Here is a 16964-nt window from a genome sequence, read left to right as displayed (position 1 = left end):
TGTTTGGTTTTGGTATTTTTTTTTTGTTTGTTTGTTTTTGGATTAGGGACCTTGTTGAAAGGGGCAGAATTTATAAATCATCATCTTCCTAGTAGAAGCTATGAGATGCCTGGATTTGGCAGTTCCATTTTCTCTGGCTAGCCTTACATTTCTCTTCCCAAGCTGGGAACCAAAAGGATTTGAGGGTTCTAGTATATCCTGTAATTATATTTTTACTGTGCCTGTTTTAGAGCAGAGTAGAACCCTGAGCCCTAAGGTGTCCTGAAATGCATTCTTCTATGAAGAATAAAGCATTTTTAAAGCATATATAAAGCATCATAATTGCCAAACCTATCAGATAAGGAAGATTTGGTGAATAAAGGGAGAGGGAAATTTGAGGATGCCGAGTCCCAGACTCAAGATTGTTTAATGGTTTGATCCCAGAAAATTAACGGATTTGGGAGAGAGAACTGAAAGAAAACCTTGCCTGGTCTTTGTTTTCTGCTATTGCAACTCAACTTCCCTGCCCTAGAGGAAATGATAGATTTCTCTAAGTGGACTTTAATGGTTCCCAAGTAGAGTCAAAGTCTAAATCAGTGTAGACCTTTAATGTAGTCTCAGAAAATAATATCAAATAGAGCAAATCATAACTTCTTCACATTGATGATGATCTTTGACCAGCTTGGCCATACCTGACCATAATAGAACTCCTTGAAACTACTGTCTTAGCAAAGCAAAATATTACATCCAGGAAGGCCATTTGTTTACAAACTTTTGTGTTTCTTACCTCAGATAACCCTGCCCACTTGGGGTTAGAGTCAGAAAGAGAATGACTGTATACCAAATGGCTTTCCCACCCACTACCTTAGCTCTTGGGGTCTGGAAAGGGAGATTTGTTGAAAATTTGTCTGCCAGATATATAGATTGTTTTTAACACATGGTTATTTGTAGACATTGGGCCCACTCAAAAGAGACCCTACTCAGTTCCCTAACCTCATAGTAAGTTGTCTTGTTCTCTCTTCTCTCTCCGGTTCCCAGATTTCCCCCTAGGATTTACAAAGAAGCATTGTGAGGCAGGAGGTGCAAGGACTTTAAGCAAAAAAACAATCCTTCGGATGTGCTCCCTGGCAGAGAGATGAAGGGGTGAGTTAAGGGTGGGATAGGAAGTGAGGTCACTGTAAAACCTAATCTGGAGTGTGGACTCCTGAATCTTAAACCCAGCTGTTTTATATTGAAAATGTCATTGAATGTGAGTGCCAGGAGGTGTCAGACTCTGAATGTATTGCTCATTGCTTCTTCCCATGTTTATAGGCAGCAAAAAGCAGCTGAGACAGAGGAGGGGACTGTGCAGATCCAGGAAGGTAAGTTTGTGGGTCAGAGAATCAGAAATGTTAACAACATTCCCACCAAGTCATTCTCTTTGGGATATTAGCAGGAGAACCTCAGTTTATGAAGTTTTCACTTTCTATTTCAATATTTTAGGTGCAGTGGCAACTGGCGAAGATCCAACCAGTGTGGCCATCGCCAGCATCCAGTCAGCTGCCACTTTCCCTGACCCCAACGTCAAGTACGTCTTCCGAACTGAGAATGGGGGCCAGGTAAGGGGGGGCCCCCAAGGAGCCACAGAAATGCCAGGGAGCATGGGCTGAGGGAGGCAGTTAAATATGGGTTGGGTGACCCATATTTGAGCAGGGAATGTTGCTGTACTGAAGGAAATTCTCATTTGAGGAAAACTAAACTTTCTGAGCTATGAGGTACTCATTGTGACTAATTTGTGTGGTAAAGGAGATAGATCTTCCTCATTGTTTCTCTGATGACCTCTGTTCCCTTCAGGAGCTCCCCGAGGTTCACAGAAGTTACTTTTTTTCATTTATCTTTCCCTTCCTTTCAGGTGATGTACAGAGTGATCCAGGTGGCTGAGGGGCAGTTGGATGGCCAGACTGAAGGCACTGGTGCCATCAGCGGCTACCCTGCCGCCCAGTCTATGACCCAGGTATGAAGGAATATGAGCTTGGGGAGCAGGCTTGGCTCTGAGGAAGGTGAGATGGGGTAGGATTCCAGGGGAGAGGGGAGTGGGGAGCTAGGGTTACTCTAATTCTTAGGTAACAAGGGTAGTCCAGCCCTAGAGTGTACTCTGAAGTGTTGGAACCATCAGAATTTTGTGTCAGAAGGAGAGAGATGTGATTGAAGTCTGCCTTTTTAACCTTTCCTAGGCAGTCATCCAGGGGGCATTCACCAGTGAAGATGCAGTGGAGACGGAGGGGGCAACCACAGAAACACACTACACCTACTTCCCCAGTACAGCTGTTGGGGAAGGGGCTGGGGGGGCTGGTGCTGGGAGCACAGCTACTGTTGTTACCACCCAAGGCTCTGAGGCGCTCTTGGGACAAGCTACTCCTCCTGGAACTGGTGAGATATGAGACGTATTATCCTACTGGTGGGTGGGTTAAGAGAGGGTGCTGGTGGGAGCTGTACAGTGTGAGAGACAGGCAGGGACTGGGCATCCCCTCTCCCTAATACTGATGAGATGAACATGGGGTTGGGGCAATTGTCGGGGTATTCAAACATATTGATCCAGCTGTGTGAGGGAAGGGTTTCGTGTCCCTCCAGTTTGTGTAATCTCTTTGTTTCTTTTCCAGGTCAGTTCTTTGTGATGATGTCACCCCAAGAAGTGCTACAAGGGGGAACCCAACGCTCTATTGCTCCCAGGACGCACCCCTACTCCCCGTGAGTGACCCTTGCCTCTCTTCATTTCTCGTGAGTTACCCTGATCCCCATCCCTCTAATTTCCATGTGCAAATCCCACCCCAAAATGTCTTTCCCATCCTTTGGGTTGCTTTTCTCCTCTCACTGTGGTCACCACACAATTTATGTTCAGGAAATCAGAAGCTCCTCGGACAACTCGAGATGAGAAGCGAAGAGCTCAGCACAATGAAGGTACTTGGAGTGGGTGTCTGGCGCTGTCAGGATTCCCTGGGGAGGTCAGGTAGCTTTACCTTGCAGGTGCTCCTTAAATTCATCCTGCCTTCTCCAAATTTCAGTGGAGCGTCGCCGCCGAGACAAAATCAATAACTGGATTGTGCAGCTTTCCAAGATCATCCCAGACTGTTCCATGGAGAACACCAAGTCTGGCCAGGTTAGGGGAAGACCCTGCTGGGGCTTCTGGGCATTTCTCCTGATGGTGGTAAGGTAGGGGTCCAGGGCCACTTTGACATCTCTCCCTCATTTCTTCCTAAGAAGTGTAGGGTTAAGAGAGCACTTTGTATTCCTGCGTCTAATGTAGATGCTCCCCTTGTACTCCAGCCTGAGATCCAAAGTAGGGAGAGGCTCTCAGCAGACACTAAGCACCTTGAAATCAGGCACCTAACTCATCTGTTGTTTTCTATAGAGTAAAGGTGGCATCCTGTCCAAAGCCTGTGATTATATCCAGGAACTTAGGCAGAGTAACCATCGTTTGTCAGAGGAATTGCAGGGGCTGGATCAGCTGCAGCTGGACAACGAAGTCCTTCGACAGCAGGTCAGACATCCCCAGGGATGGGGTCCTCTATTCTATCCTCTCCCTTTCCCAGATTCCCATCTGGCCCAAATTTCCAGGGGCAGATACTAGAACTTTTAGAACATTCTTGTGTTGGGCCTAAAGAGACTTATCCTCCTCACCTTCATTTGGTCTGTCAGTCAGAAGGCCTGGGGGTCCCTGGGCCTCCTTCCTAGGAATGGACAAAGTGCTTCCTGATTCTCCTTGGAGTTCCTCTTTGACCTCCCTTTTTCCCCCTGCCAGGTAGAGGATCTGAAGAATAAAAATCTCTTGCTACGAGCTCAGTTGAGGCACCATGGAGTAGAGGTTGTCATCAAGAATGATGCCAATTAAACCCTGGGGAACTTTTGCATCTGGCTTGGGCACCAGAGCCCCTTCCCTAAGACTGCAGGCAGCCTGGGAGCACTGGACTCAACCGTACCTCCTCCTCCCACCGCCCTCCTGTGGAGTGGGCCTGGGAGAGCTGCCGAAGCACCCGAAGGAACTGTGGCCCCGTGACGCCCTGGGCCTTCAAGCTTTTGAGTGTGGCACAAAAGGACAGGTGCATCCCTGCAAATGGCCTGCCTTTTCTCTCCCTTCTTCCCAGGCCCCTGTGCTTGTCTTGCACATGCATGTGCTATTTCTACTCTGGATATCACACTCATGGCCCATTATGTGACTACTCTGAGCATGTAGCTAGAGAGATGGACAGGTGGTAACTCTCTGGGTTGCATTTGAGGACTGGAGCCTCCCTTCTCTGACCTGTTGAGGAGGCACAATTGGAGGCTCTAAGTTCCTGTGATTGAGTCCCCTAAGGGGATAAAGCTTTAGCAAGGGTGGGGGAGCTGAGGTACTGAGTGTTAGAGTTGGAAAAGGAAATAGGGCAGGGATTTAGACCCAGAAATCTCTGGGATGGGAGCAAGAATAGGCAGAGGTGCTGTTCTTTGCTCTCCCTTTCTTGGGGTTCCCCCCCCCTTTTTTTCTGTTTTTCTTTTTTTTTTTCCTTTTTTTTTTTTAGAGAAAGATAAAATTGTTCAGAGCCACAGTTGTCTCTGGTGTTCTGTGGGGTGTTGGGGTGGCCGGGGGAGGACTGGGCTTGGGGGTCCGATGGGAAATGAGTGCAGGGTCTCCTGGAGTTGTGGCACTGCCGCTCCGGGCCGGACTTGAGGGCGGGGAGTGTCCCGTGGGCCCGGCTGGGTGGGCAGGTGGAGACCACTGACCCTGGAGCCGGACTTGAGGCGGGTCGGCGGCCCCCGGGGCCCGCCCTCGGGCCGTCCTGTGTCCTGTGCGCCGGCGCCCGCCCTGGGCTGGGCTGGGCTGGGCTGCGCGGCCGCGGCCGCCGTTGCCAAGGGGACGGGGGCGGGGCTTGTCGGGCAGTGCGGAGCCGGGGCTTTTCCGAGACCAACGCCGCAGTCCGGAGCGAAGATGCTGCCCAACCTCAACTGCGGGGGCATCGAGGCCGGGCCCTTCGCCCTCCCCGAGGGGGGCCGCTGTGCCATGGAGATCCGCAACATGAGTCGAGGTAACGGGGGTGCGGGGCCCGAGCCGGGGGAGGGGGCGCGCCAGGAGGATGCTCACGACCCCCCTCCCTCGCCTCAGCTCCGGCCATGTCGCTCCCGGAGCTCCGCTCCATCCTGGCCACCGACCGGGACCGCGTCCGGCTCATCGATGTGCGCTCCCGCGAGGAGTCGGCGGCGGGGAGCATCCCCGGGGCGCTCAACATCCCGGGTACGGGCCCGGGCCGGGCCGGGGAGGCTGGGCTGGGCTGGGCTGGGCTGGGCCGGGGGGGTGGGGCCGGGCCGGGCCGGGGAGCCTGGGCCGGGGAGCCTGGGCCGGGGAGCCTGGGCCGGGGAGCCTGGGCCGGGGAGCCTGGGGGACGCAGCTGCAGCTCCGCAATGCGGCCGGGCAGTGCGGGGGCGGGGCGGAGCCCGGCCAAGGGGGAGGGGAGGGATGCAGGGATGCAGGGATGCAGGGATGCCCCCGCTTCTCCCGGGGGAACCATGGGTGGCAAGGCAGCTCCCAGGCTGTCTCCAGCTGGAGAGCTGGAGCCTGTTTCTTATGGGGTTTGTGTTTGTGTGTGTGTGTGTGTGTGTGTGTGTGTGTAGCAGCACACATTCCTATCCGTGTGGTTGTGTACAGAAAGAAGGAGAATCTGGGGGGTTTTGGAAGCCATGCACAGACTGATCTGGCACCACCTTGCTTAGCTGTTCCTTCTCCATTCTCTCTTCCCATCTTCCTTCCCAGTGTCAGAACTGGAGAATGCCCTTCGCATGGATTCTACTGATTTCCAGGCTACCTACTTTGCAGAGAAGCCAATACCAGAAGAAGAGAACCTAGTCTTCTTCTGCCAGATTGGCAGCAATGCATGCCATGCCATGCAGACTGCCAGGGAGCTTGAATACTTGGGGTATGGGAAAAGGGTACAGGGGAAGGAGTGGGAAACTTCCAGGGTCCCTGGTTTGAGATGGTGTGTTTCTTTACTCCTTTCCCTCTCTCACTCTCCTGTCATTTTCTTTCCACAGGGCTAATTACGAAGATGCCTATAGGGCCTGGCAGGCAAAGGAGGGTTAGTTAGGAGGAAAGAACATCAATACCCTCCTTCCCTCAACCTTAATGTATACAGGCATAGTGTTGTGCCCTCAAAGTAACCTAATAAAGAGTATTTAATGGAAAAATCTGCACATGTTTTAGTCTGTTATTAAAACTGACCCTTGGTCCTTGTTCCAACAGAGGTGTTTCCAGGCCAGCTCTGGGCTGTTTGTCTTCTCCTCTTCATTTGCTCAGATCCACACATGTACATATAAAATTCTTTGAGAAGTATGATGATTCTTTCCTAGGCACTGCCTCTCCAATTCAGGTTCTCCAGTGGCTGAAAAAATTGCTTCCTAACAAATATATTATGTAGAGATAGATGGCAATAGAACATGTGTATATGTGTGGAGAGAGTTGTTTCAGTCATATCCTACTCTTGTGACCCCCATTTGGGGATTTTCTTGACAAAATACAGGAATGATTCCTGATTCCAAGCCCACTGCTGTAACCTTCCTGCCTCCCTCCTCTTTTTTCCACATACATATGTAATTGAATATTATATACATATACATGCATATAATTGAATATGTGTGTATAAGGCAGTGGAGAGAGTGCTGAGCCTGGGCTTCCAGACTTAAAATCTAGCTGTGTGACTCTAGGCAAATCACTTCACCCTACTTGCCTCAGTTTCCTCATCTGTAAAATGAACTGGAGAAGGAAATGGCAAACCACTCCAGAATCTTTGCCTAGAAAGAGTTGAACGTGAATTAAAAGACTGAATAACAACAAATTAAGTATATATGTATATGTATACTTATAATTTGTGTATGTACATACATACACATACATGGGTGGGGATAGCTATTCTAGGAAAGACTCCTGTAGTATCAAAATAGAACTCAGGTTTCAATCATACCTCTGAAGTTCCCCCAAAATCTCATCTGATTGATTTTTGTTTTGTCTTTAAACATTTCCTCCTCTTACTTAAAAAAGAGAAGTCCAGATGAAGGATAGGATCTAATCTCTGATTTCCCAAGACCCTCCTTTGTCTTGTTTTATTTCCCTTTATCTTCTCTCCCTTGCATAACCATATTTCTGTGGAGTTTTAAGATTTATATTGTTATATGCAATCATTGTTATCCCCATTGGGAGGGGGGGAAACTGAGATTCCAAAGTGCTTTGCCCAAGGTCACCAGGGTAATTAAGTCCGGGTTTGTGACCTGAATCCAGATCTCATGACCAAAACCTGGTACTTTTTCTACTACACCAGCCTCTCCTTTATTCTGGTCCTTTATTTCCTTGGTGCACTTTTGAATTCACTGACTTTTGGAAGCTTTCTCACATTAAGGAAAAAGGAAATTCTACTCCTTTGAACATCTTGCTTTTTTTGTCACATAACTCTTGCCTCTGACTAACCAAAATATAAGATCACCAATTTAGAACTGAAAGGAACCTCAAAAGGCCTTTGGGCACAACACCTTCATTTTACAGATGAGACTTCAGGTTTGGAGTAAGTGACTTAGTCACAACCTTAATCCAGAAGTTAGCCCCAGGTTTTTTAATTAATTCAACATCCAGCACACTTGCCACTGTATTACTTCATTGTCCGATCCTTTCAAAGACCTTCCTTGCTACCCTTAAGACAGCTCCAAGCCTGCCCTAAGTAGAGGGTTCTTTAGACTTCAAATAAGTCCAGAGAGGATGCCACAAGTTTCTGATTTCCTCATTGCTATAATGCTCTTCCTGATACCAAAGTCTCTTGTTTAAATCCTAGAATTTTTTCTTTCTTCATTCGTGACCTGCAAATACTTGCAACACCTTTTTAATTACCTATGCATCATGAACATGGTTGGAGAAAGTCCTAGAACAAGATGATTGAGCAAAATTGTTCATATTCCCTAGCTATAATTATATCCTTTCCCCACTGTAAGATAATGTTACTCTTCCCTGTCTTGCCAAACAAGCCCTTTTGGCTGCTAAAAATGTTAACCGAGTTTTTACTAAGCTATATCTAACCTATTCATGACAAAGTAGGCCAGAGACAGAGTGTTAGTATATCAAAAGCAGTTTATTAATTTGCAAATCATAGGATTACTCCATTCCTTGGAGTTCCTCCTAGCTATTGTGGAGTCAGATATTTCATATATAGAATCATAAGTGGATCGTACAACAATCAGATTTGGGACTTGAGTGATCTTCCCAGGACAAACCTACCATTCAGGACCATGCAACAATTACATCATTTGTGACTATCCAAGTTGGTGTCCTGTGGAAACAGCTGGATTGATTGTATAATTTTGGGGTTGCAAAACAGAACAGACCTGAAACACTTACTTAATCCAGGTAAGCACAATTCAGGGCAGGCCTTGGCATCATTGACAGATAACTTCTGTTCACTGTTTTCCCAGGCCAGAGCTTGTCTGAGAAAAAGATTTCTAGAAACAAAATTATTAGTATTAAATTCATTACACATATCATATTAATATAAAAATAACTTTTGACAAAAACCTAAAATTGAGCCCCTTTCTATCTTCCCTATGGGACCATGAAAACATCAATTCTGAGTTTTCCTTGACTCTCCACTTCTCCATTCCAAAGTTTCTTAAGATTTCCTTCCTTTGGAGGCAGTTAGGTGATGCAGTGGATAGACCATCAGCCCTGGAGTCAGAAGAACCCGAGTTCAAATGTGGCCTCAGATACTTAATAATTACCTAGCTGTGTGACCCTGGGCAAGTCACTTAACTCCATTGCCTTACCAAAGAAAAAAGCAAAATAAAATAAAACAGTAAAAAAAAATTTCCTTCATATTTCCCAAATTAGGTCATATCAATTTATATATATATATATTTTTTTTTTTGTACTAGTTTCCTTAATGGTTTTTCTGTCAACAAAATCTTCTCAATTCTCATCTATCACTGATATTATTACTAAACAAATTTTCCTGTAGCATCCCTTTCCTGTCATTATGGGAGTAGGGAAGGGAATAAGCATGTTTATAATGCCTACCACACATCAGACATTGTGATAACACTTTTTACAGATACCTCATTCAATCCTGTGAGGTAGCTGCTGTTGTTATTCAGAAAAGAAAAAAGATCTATATTGCCTGTTGATTTTATATATCATTTTAATGATTGCAAACATATAGATTGATTTTCCCAATAATGATGTGAGGTAGACACTATAGGCATTAGAACTTTTTGTTTTTTACAGATTAGAAAACAGACTCAGGAGGTAACTTTCTTGCACATGGTCATATGGTTAATAATGAGTATCCAGGTCAGGATTTGATATCAATCGCCATGTCCAGCAAAGTGGATAGAGCACTCAGGAGGACCTGAGTTCAAAATCCAGCCTTAGATACTTGATGCTTCCTAGTTATGTGACCTTGGACAAGTCACATGCCCCCTCAATCCAACAAATAATTTCCTTATTCTATTATCAAAGCCAAATCCATGATTTAGTTCCAACTTCTTTATTCAACCTTATCACCCACTACTTCCCATCATCAGTCCTTTGTTCCAGTGGCCTAGATTTTCTTTCTTTCCCAGTTCAATACCCATGTTTAATTTTCTACCTTTATATAAACTGTTTCCCTTCTTTGGAACAACTCCAGTCTCTTCCCCATCATCCCAAATCCTCTGTTGTATTTGCAGCTTAGTAAATAATTGGGGAACTGGACCTTGAATCTGAACAAGAAAACTTTATACTCAAAATGAGGGATGGGATAAAAATGCCCACTAATTCCTCCAAGCTAAATTTTACGAAGTTGTAATTATAAAATCCAGGAACACTCAATGTTTGCCCTTCATTCTTGAAGAAGACTACAACATCAGGGAAGTGATGCCATGACAAGCACATGAATTGGATTTTAGTTGGGGGAACTGTGCTAGGTCACCCCAGAGTCATCTGGGTCCAGGGGCCAGATATGAATCAGGATGACTGGAGTTGGTCCTGGATGAGAGGCAATCAGGGTTAAGTGACTTGCCCAAGGTCACAGAGCTAATAAGAGGCAAGTGCCTGAGGTGGGATTTGAATTCCATCCTCCAGATTCCAAGGCAGTGCTCTATCCACTGCCCCACCTAGTTGCCCTTCCAGGAATAACAGTAACAATGAAGATTAATGATTTATAGAAGCCAAGAAAAATGGTAGCAATAAAACCTCTAACCTCAGATGCATACATACATGTTCATTAAGTATGGAAGGTAGGTGGCTTAAAGATCTTAAACATTTAGATAAGTTTGATAGGTGCAAAGGGAAGGAAACAATCATTTTTTAAAATTTTAATTTAGTTTAATTTTATCATCCCCCCAGTTACATGCAAAAAAAGTTTCAACATTCACTTCCAAAACCTTGAGTTACAAATTCTCTCCCTTCCTCCCACCCCACTCCCCCTCATTGAGAAAGCAAGTTACTTGATATAGGTTAAAAATGTGCAGTCATGAAAAACATTATTACAATAGTCATGTTGTAAAAGTAAATATAATCTCCCCCAAAAAAAGAGAAACCTCAAGAAAAATAAATTTGGGGGAAAAAACATGCTTCAGTCTGTATTCGACACCATCAACTCTGTCTATGAGATGGATAGTGTTCTTTATCATAAGTCCTTCTGAGTTATCTTGGGTCTCTGCTTTGCTGAGAAAAGGTAAAGCTTCACAGCTGATCAACCTGCAATATTGCTGTTAGCTTGTATCCAATACATTTCCTATTGCATCTGCTTGTGTTGTTTTTTACTGAAAGTATCCTGTTCATCTTTACCCACAACAGAACAGCATTTCATCTCAATCATATGTCACAATTTGTTCAGCCATTTCCCAACTGCTGGGCACCCCCTCAATCTCTAGCCCTTCCACCAGGGAAGAGCTGCTATAAATATCCCAATACATATAGGTCTTTTTCCTTCCTGTTTTTCAAATCTTCTGGAATATAGACCTTTGCAGTGGTATCTCTTTGTCCAAAGAGTAGGCATTTTAAAGACCTTTGATTTTTTTTTTTTTAGGTTTTTGCAAGGCAAATGGGGTTAAGTGGCTTGCCCAAGGCCACACAGCTAGGTAATTATTAAGTGTCTGAGACTGGATTTGAACCCAGGTACTCCTGACTCCAGGGCTGGTGCTTTATCCACTGCGCCACCTAGCTGCCCCTTAAAGCCCTTTGAGCAGAGTTTCAACTTCTACAAAATTATTGAATCATTTTATAGCTCCTCCAAAAGTGCATAAATGTCTCAATTTCTCTACATCCCTTCCAACATTTGTCATTTTCTCCTTCTGTCCTTTAAGCCATTTCAGAACCATTCCAACCTGCATTTCTCTCATTAATAATCAGGACATTTATAAAAATGATTTAAATAGATTGCATTGATAAGCTCATCTGAAAATTGTTTATATCTCTTGTTCATTTATCAATTGGGGAAGGGCTCTCATTTTTTATAAATTTGACTCAGTTCTCTATGTTTGAGAAACTTGTTTCAATATTTTTTCCCACAGTTAGTATTGCTAACTATATTTCCCTACATCCTATTTCTCCCACCTCCATTTATTTTATTTTCTCTCTCCTTTCACCCTGTCCCTCCTCAAAATTTTTGCATCTGACTATCCCCTCCCACAATCTTCTCTCCCTTCTATCATCTACTTCCTCCCTTTCCTCTTCTACTTTCCTAAAGGATAAGATAGATTTCTATACTCAATTGTGTGTGTTGTTCCTTCTCTGAACCAATTTAGATGAGAGTAAAGCTCACTCACTTCCCCTCACCTCCCCCTTCTTCCACTCCAATGAAAAAAGCTTTTTCTTACCTCTTTTATGTGAAAAAACTTTCACCATTCTACTTCCTCTTTCACTTTTTCCAGAACATTCTTCTCTCACCCAACTCCATCAACTCCAACTTTTTAATATAGTATATCATTGAATTCAACTCCCTCTTGTGCCTTGTCTGTGTATATATGTATATATATATATATATACTGTTTTTAATTGCCCTAATGAGAAAATTCATATGAGCTATCAGTATCATTTTCCCATACAGAAATATAAGCAGTTCAACATAAACAATCTCTAATGATTTACCTTTCCTAAAACATTTATTAAGAGTCTACATGTGCCAAGTACTGTGATAAGTGCTTTAAAATATTATACTATTTGATATTAAGTTATAAATAAGTAAATATATGAAAATAACATTTCCTGACATGATTTGTTGTTCAGGCGAGTCCAGTGATTCCATTTGGGGTTTTCTTGGCAAAGATGCTAGAGTCCTTTTTCATTTTTGTCTCTGGATTATTCTACAGATGAGGAAACTGAGACAAGCAAGATTAAGTGACTTGCCCAGAGTCACAAAGTCAATAAGTATTTGAGGCCAGATTTGAATTCATGAAGATATGTCTTCCTGACTCCTGGTCTGACACACTATCCACTATGTCAACTAGTTAAATATCAAATACTTTGCTAAGTACTGGTGATAGTTATAAAAAGATAGTCCCCGCCCCCAAGAAGTCTGTGTTCTAATATGATAGGCAGATCTTAGCCTGTAGTCAACCAATTTATTAATTTTTTTGCAAGGCAATGGAGTTAAGTGGCTTGCCTAAGGCCACACAGCTAGGTAATAGTCAACTTATTTTTTTTTAGGTTTTTGTAAGGCAAATGGGGTTAAGTGGCTTGCCCAAGGCCACACAGCTAGGTAATTATTAAGTGTCTGAGACCAGATTTGAACCCAGGTACTCCTGACTCCAGGGCTGGTGCTTTATCTACTGAGCTACCTAGCCATCCCAGTCATCTTATTTTTAAAAAATATTTTGATAACTTCATTTCACTGTCATTGGCTTTCTTTGCAATTCTATTCTTGATTTTGTGCTAGAAAGGCTGGGTCATAATCCTACATGAACCCTAAATTTAGGCACAGCCAGAGTTTAGAGGAAAAAACAGGACTTTGTGCCATAAGATTCTACAGCTGGCTCCAAGAGGGATGTAAGATTCCAATTCAACAAACAATTGCAGGAAAGAAGAAAAGAAGGAACCCTCTAAAGAGCATGTGGATGGACCTAAGAACCAACTCAGAAATTATTTAAAAAAATATATGTCAAGAAGACAGAAGCAAGGAAAGATGTCTTGTAACAACTTTTTGGTCAATATATAGAGACATAGACTAAATGTTAGGTGAGTGAATGGTTATACCCAAAGAGTAATGATTAATAGAACATAAGTTTCCTGAGGTTAAAGATTGTCTCACATTTGTGTAGACACCCTCCCCCTTCCCACTTAGCACAGTTCTTTGCAGAAAGCAGATGCTTATTGATTGATTACTGATTGCTTGATAGTGTAATAGTGACCTCCTGAAGGTTAGGTGAATTAAATTTCATCTCTTCAGCTGAGAGCAACATCCTGGATTCTATGATCACTTGAACTCTACCACCTGAAAAAGAGTATTGAAGCTGACCAAAATCTCAAGCTCAGCACCCGGAGCCATAGGGCAGCTAAGTGGCACAGTGGATAAAGAACTGGCCCTGAAGGCAAGAGGACCTGAGTTCAAATCTAATCTGAGACATTTGACACTTGGACAAGTCACTTAACCCTGATTGTCACACATCCAGGGCAATGTCCAGTGGTCCTGATTCATATCTGGCCACTGGATCCAGATGGTTCTAGAGGAGAGAAAGTGAGGCTGGTGGCATTGCACAGCACCCCTTCACTCATATCCAATTCACTTGCATGTCATGACATCACGTCCCCGATTCATCCTTTGAGAATGGAGGACAGACAAGAAAAGAAAGGGGGTAGGAAATAGGCCTTCTTCAAAGATACACTCAGGTCAGTGAATCGTGTCTAAAGTTCAGAACACTACCTTCACCTCCCTAGACAAGGCCAAGACTATGGCAGTCAGGCAGTTTTAAAGACACATCCTATACTGGCTATATTCTCAACCACAGGATGTCTTTCACTGAGAAGATCCTTGCCATCTCCCACATGAACACAAATTTTGGTGAACTGCAAAGTTGAATTACAGTATCTTCTAGTCAAGTCAACAAGCAAAGAAAATTTTTAAATGGTCCAAGTTGCTCACATTCTAATGAGAGATATGTAAATAAAGTATAAATAGAAATAGAAACAGAAATATATATATAATATATATATACATATATATTATATATATATTTCTGTATTGGGAGATTGAGAGATTGGTCATTGAAGATGCAATCCTGAGAGTATGTGAAGGGGTCTTATGGGGATTTTTACTGAGCCTACTTTTGGAAGTATTTGATGAGGTAGAACATAGTCTAGATTAGATCTTCAGATCATGGGAAGGTATTCTATGCCTGTTTTCAATCTGATTACTGATTTTTAATTAATTGTCTGCTGAGCCAAGCAGAGATGAAAATAGAAATCACTAATTGGCCAAATTACCTTTCTCCCGCCCCCAGCTATTTGCATAAAGAAGAATCAAACCAGCCACAGCACATGAAATAATACATTTTTTTTTATTTCAAATCACTCCCTACAATCATAGACCTAGTCTCTCCAACATAGCTTTCCATGGTAGGAAACAATGGGCCTATGGTCAAGATACCTCCATTCATTTCCCTACATAATGGAACTATAAGTCTTTCCAAAGACAGGAGGCCACTAATTCCCCAACTCCCTGTAGCTTGAGGGTGGGAATGGGTTAAGGAACTATAAGTAACTCCTTTATGAAAGGGGCACAAGACCCTGATACCGATTCTTCAGTGGGTTTCTGGAACATTTACTTCTCACAGGAATTCGGACTGAATTCCCATCAATTTTTTCAATTAAAGCTATCTCAGCCTTTTGTCTGCCCATAAGTCTGTCCCCTTACTGTGCTTGCCTCTGCTAATAGACCTATATCCTGGGGCAGGCCCCTGATGCTAGGTGTATCCCAAGGACTAGTTCTGTCTGAATTAAACTTCAGATGATCCAAATCCTGACTTTCTACAGCCTGAAAACAGAAGCTGGGGGTCAGAGCCCATGAAGTATGAATCTAATTAGAGTACTGCTAGGGAGACAGCTAGACAGAAGATGGAGCCTGTTGACCTCCAATCTTCTAGCCCTACTCAGAGCCCTTCCCCCTCCACAAGGCCACACGTTCCTCAAATGCATAGGGAAATGACAGTGTTAAGAGGCTGGGATTTTCCAAGTGGCAGGCTGTTGGCTCTGGAGTCCAACCCCTTGCTAATCTGGGAGTGGTAGCTCTAAGCAACTGGGAGTCCAAGAAGAAGAGACTGGGGGGGTAGGATGGAAAGAGATATTGGGAAGGAGGCTTCCATCCCCATCCCCAATACAGGTCTGGGTTCTCCTGATGTCTTGAACCCCCGTCCTTTGCCTCTCTTGTGTTAATACAACAGTAACATCAAAGGAAAGGCTACCTCCATTCCTCCAGAAGGAAAGGGAGGCACAGATCCCATGAACACCCTGTCCAGGTGTTCCATCAAGCCTGCCAGCCTGTGGGCATGGATTTTGCTTCCCAGTGTGCTTGGTATCTTAGAAAACTGTGGCTTGGGGAAATACTACAGGTACATCTTATTTTTAATCTAGGAGGCATGAATGGATTCTATCTTTTTTCATTTTGTCTTATGGGGGGAAGGGGGATCCCAAGTTCTATATCCAAATCTTGCACCTTTCTCACCTACTACCTCTCCTAATACCAAGGAATAGGTAAGAAAGATAGCAAAAAAAAAGAGAAGATAGCAAAGAAACCCTTTTATCCAAATCATAGCAAAACAAATATCAAAGGAAGTTTATTACTGTTTGTACTTCCTTTTTGAAGAGGACCACTGAAAACACAGGCTGATGTCTTGACTCTTTTGTGAATTGTATTTAAATGAGGCAAAAGTGTACAAAGTCATCACCCTTCCAGTCATCCAAGTCCAGTGACAAGATAAAAAATCAAGATGGCTGGCAAAGACCTGGGATGAAGTGGATGTCCTTGGTATCTTCAATATTTATCAAAGAAGCTCTATGCACTCCACATGTCCTGCTTTAGTTGCCTTCATGGCCAATAGAACTAGTTATTCTCATCTGCTCATTCTACTGGGGGAAGTCTTCAGATGCTTGGGGTAGACATCCCTCTAACTCAGCAAAGGGTTTTCTGTCAGTTATCTTCAAACTGGTTTAAACCTTCTACAACAATGGTTTTGTGTGTGGCCACTGCACTAGCCAAAGCTTCTTGGAGCTACAATTTGGAGTTGAGTATTAGGTAGATGCCAAAGATGGATGAGCAGCCCTGAAAAGGGCTCAGCAAGCCCTCAAACCAGAGGTGCCTATTCCTCCTTGAACACTCCATACATCAAAGAAAGTATACAAAGGAGAATATGTATGTGTGTATTACATATGTAATACACACATACATATGTTACACACACATACATACATCTGAAGATTTATATCTCAGACAACAGAGTGTGAAGGAGGTTTCCACTGGAAGCAAGCAAATAGTTCAAACAAGAGACAGGGTCCTGGATCTCATCTAGGGTAAAACTACAGAATTTCTAGCAAGCTGGAACTAGGGACATGACAAAGATTGCTGATTTCTTTCATGTTTTTCCAGAAACTTAGGATTTATTTTTTTATAAGGATTTACTTTGTAGCCTGCCACTTTGCTAAAACTAGTAATTGTGTGCAATTTTGTTGATTCCCTGGGGTTTGTCAAGTAAACTTTCATATCATCAGCAAATAGGCACAGTGTTATCTCTTTACCTATTTTTATCATTTTGATTTTCTGATCTTATTGCTATTCCTAATTCTTTCAGAACTAACTATGTCAAATAACAGTAAGGAGAGTAGGCAAACTTGCTTCACTCCCATATTTAATGGAAAAGGTTCTGGTGTAATTCCATTGTATATCATGCTTGCTTTTAGTTTTAGACAGATGCTCTTTACATTGAAACATCACTTGTACAAAAAATATTTATAGCAGCCCTGTTTGTGGTGGCAAAGA

The 16964-nt window shown here is 43.4% G+C and overlaps 2 protein-coding genes across 3 annotated transcripts in view; both read left to right on the top strand.

Annotated features, from left to right (window-relative positions):
• Positions 1–4555, top strand: part of USF1 (upstream transcription factor 1) — an 8322-nt gene extending 3767 nt beyond the window's left edge. The window contains exons 2-11 of one of the 2 annotated variants that reach the window (XM_074188129.1): positions 1018–1122; positions 1291–1340; positions 1462–1577; positions 1871–1972; positions 2193–2388; positions 2619–2706; positions 2858–2916; positions 3021–3115; positions 3368–3496; positions 3758–4555. In XM_074188129.1, the coding sequence (XP_074044230.1) occupies positions 1115–1122; positions 1291–1340; positions 1462–1577; positions 1871–1972; positions 2193–2388; positions 2619–2706; positions 2858–2916; positions 3021–3115; positions 3368–3496; positions 3758–3847 (933 nt within the window). In that variant the 5' untranslated portion in view covers positions 1018–1114 and the 3' untranslated portion in view covers positions 3848–4555. Of the gene's footprint in view, positions 1–1017; positions 1123–1290; positions 1341–1459; positions 1578–1870; positions 1973–2192; positions 2389–2618; positions 2707–2857; positions 2917–3020; positions 3116–3367; positions 3497–3757 lie in introns of those variants that run through there. The other variant, XM_074188130.1, reaches the window with a different exon arrangement.
• A 271-nt stretch (positions 4556–4826) lies between these two features.
• Positions 4827–6168, top strand: TSTD1 (thiosulfate sulfurtransferase like domain containing 1). The gene is made up of 4 exons (XM_074188131.1): positions 4827–5015; positions 5093–5221; positions 5738–5900; positions 6016–6168. Exons 1-4 carry the CDS (start codon positions 4919–4921, stop codon positions 6062–6064), a joined length of 438 nt encoding a protein of 145 aa, XP_074044232.1. The 5' UTR covers positions 4827–4918; the 3' UTR covers positions 6065–6168.
• Positions 6169–16964: the final 10796 nt, after the last annotated feature.

Source organism: Macrotis lagotis, chromosome 5 (assembly GCF_037893015.1).
Source record: "Macrotis lagotis isolate mMagLag1 chromosome 5, bilby.v1.9.chrom.fasta, whole genome shotgun sequence".
Lineage (NCBI taxonomy): Eukaryota > Metazoa > Chordata > Mammalia > Peramelemorphia > Peramelidae > Macrotis > Macrotis lagotis.
Note: the sequence above shows the minus strand (reverse complement) of the source record. Positions and strands in the feature narration are given on the sequence as shown.

Coding starts and splice junctions, on each gene's coding strand:
- TSTD1 (XM_074188131.1), top strand. CDS start 4,919: ATGCTGCCCAACCTCAACTGCGGGGGCATCGAGGCCGGGCCCTTCGCC. Junction 5,016..5,092: donor GATCCGCAACATGAGTCGAG/GTAACGGGGGTG, acceptor CCCTCGCCTCAG/CTCCGGCCATGTCGCTCCCG. Junction 5,222..5,737: donor CGGGGCGCTCAACATCCCGG/GTACGGGCCCGG, acceptor CTTCCTTCCCAG/TGTCAGAACTGGAGAATGCC.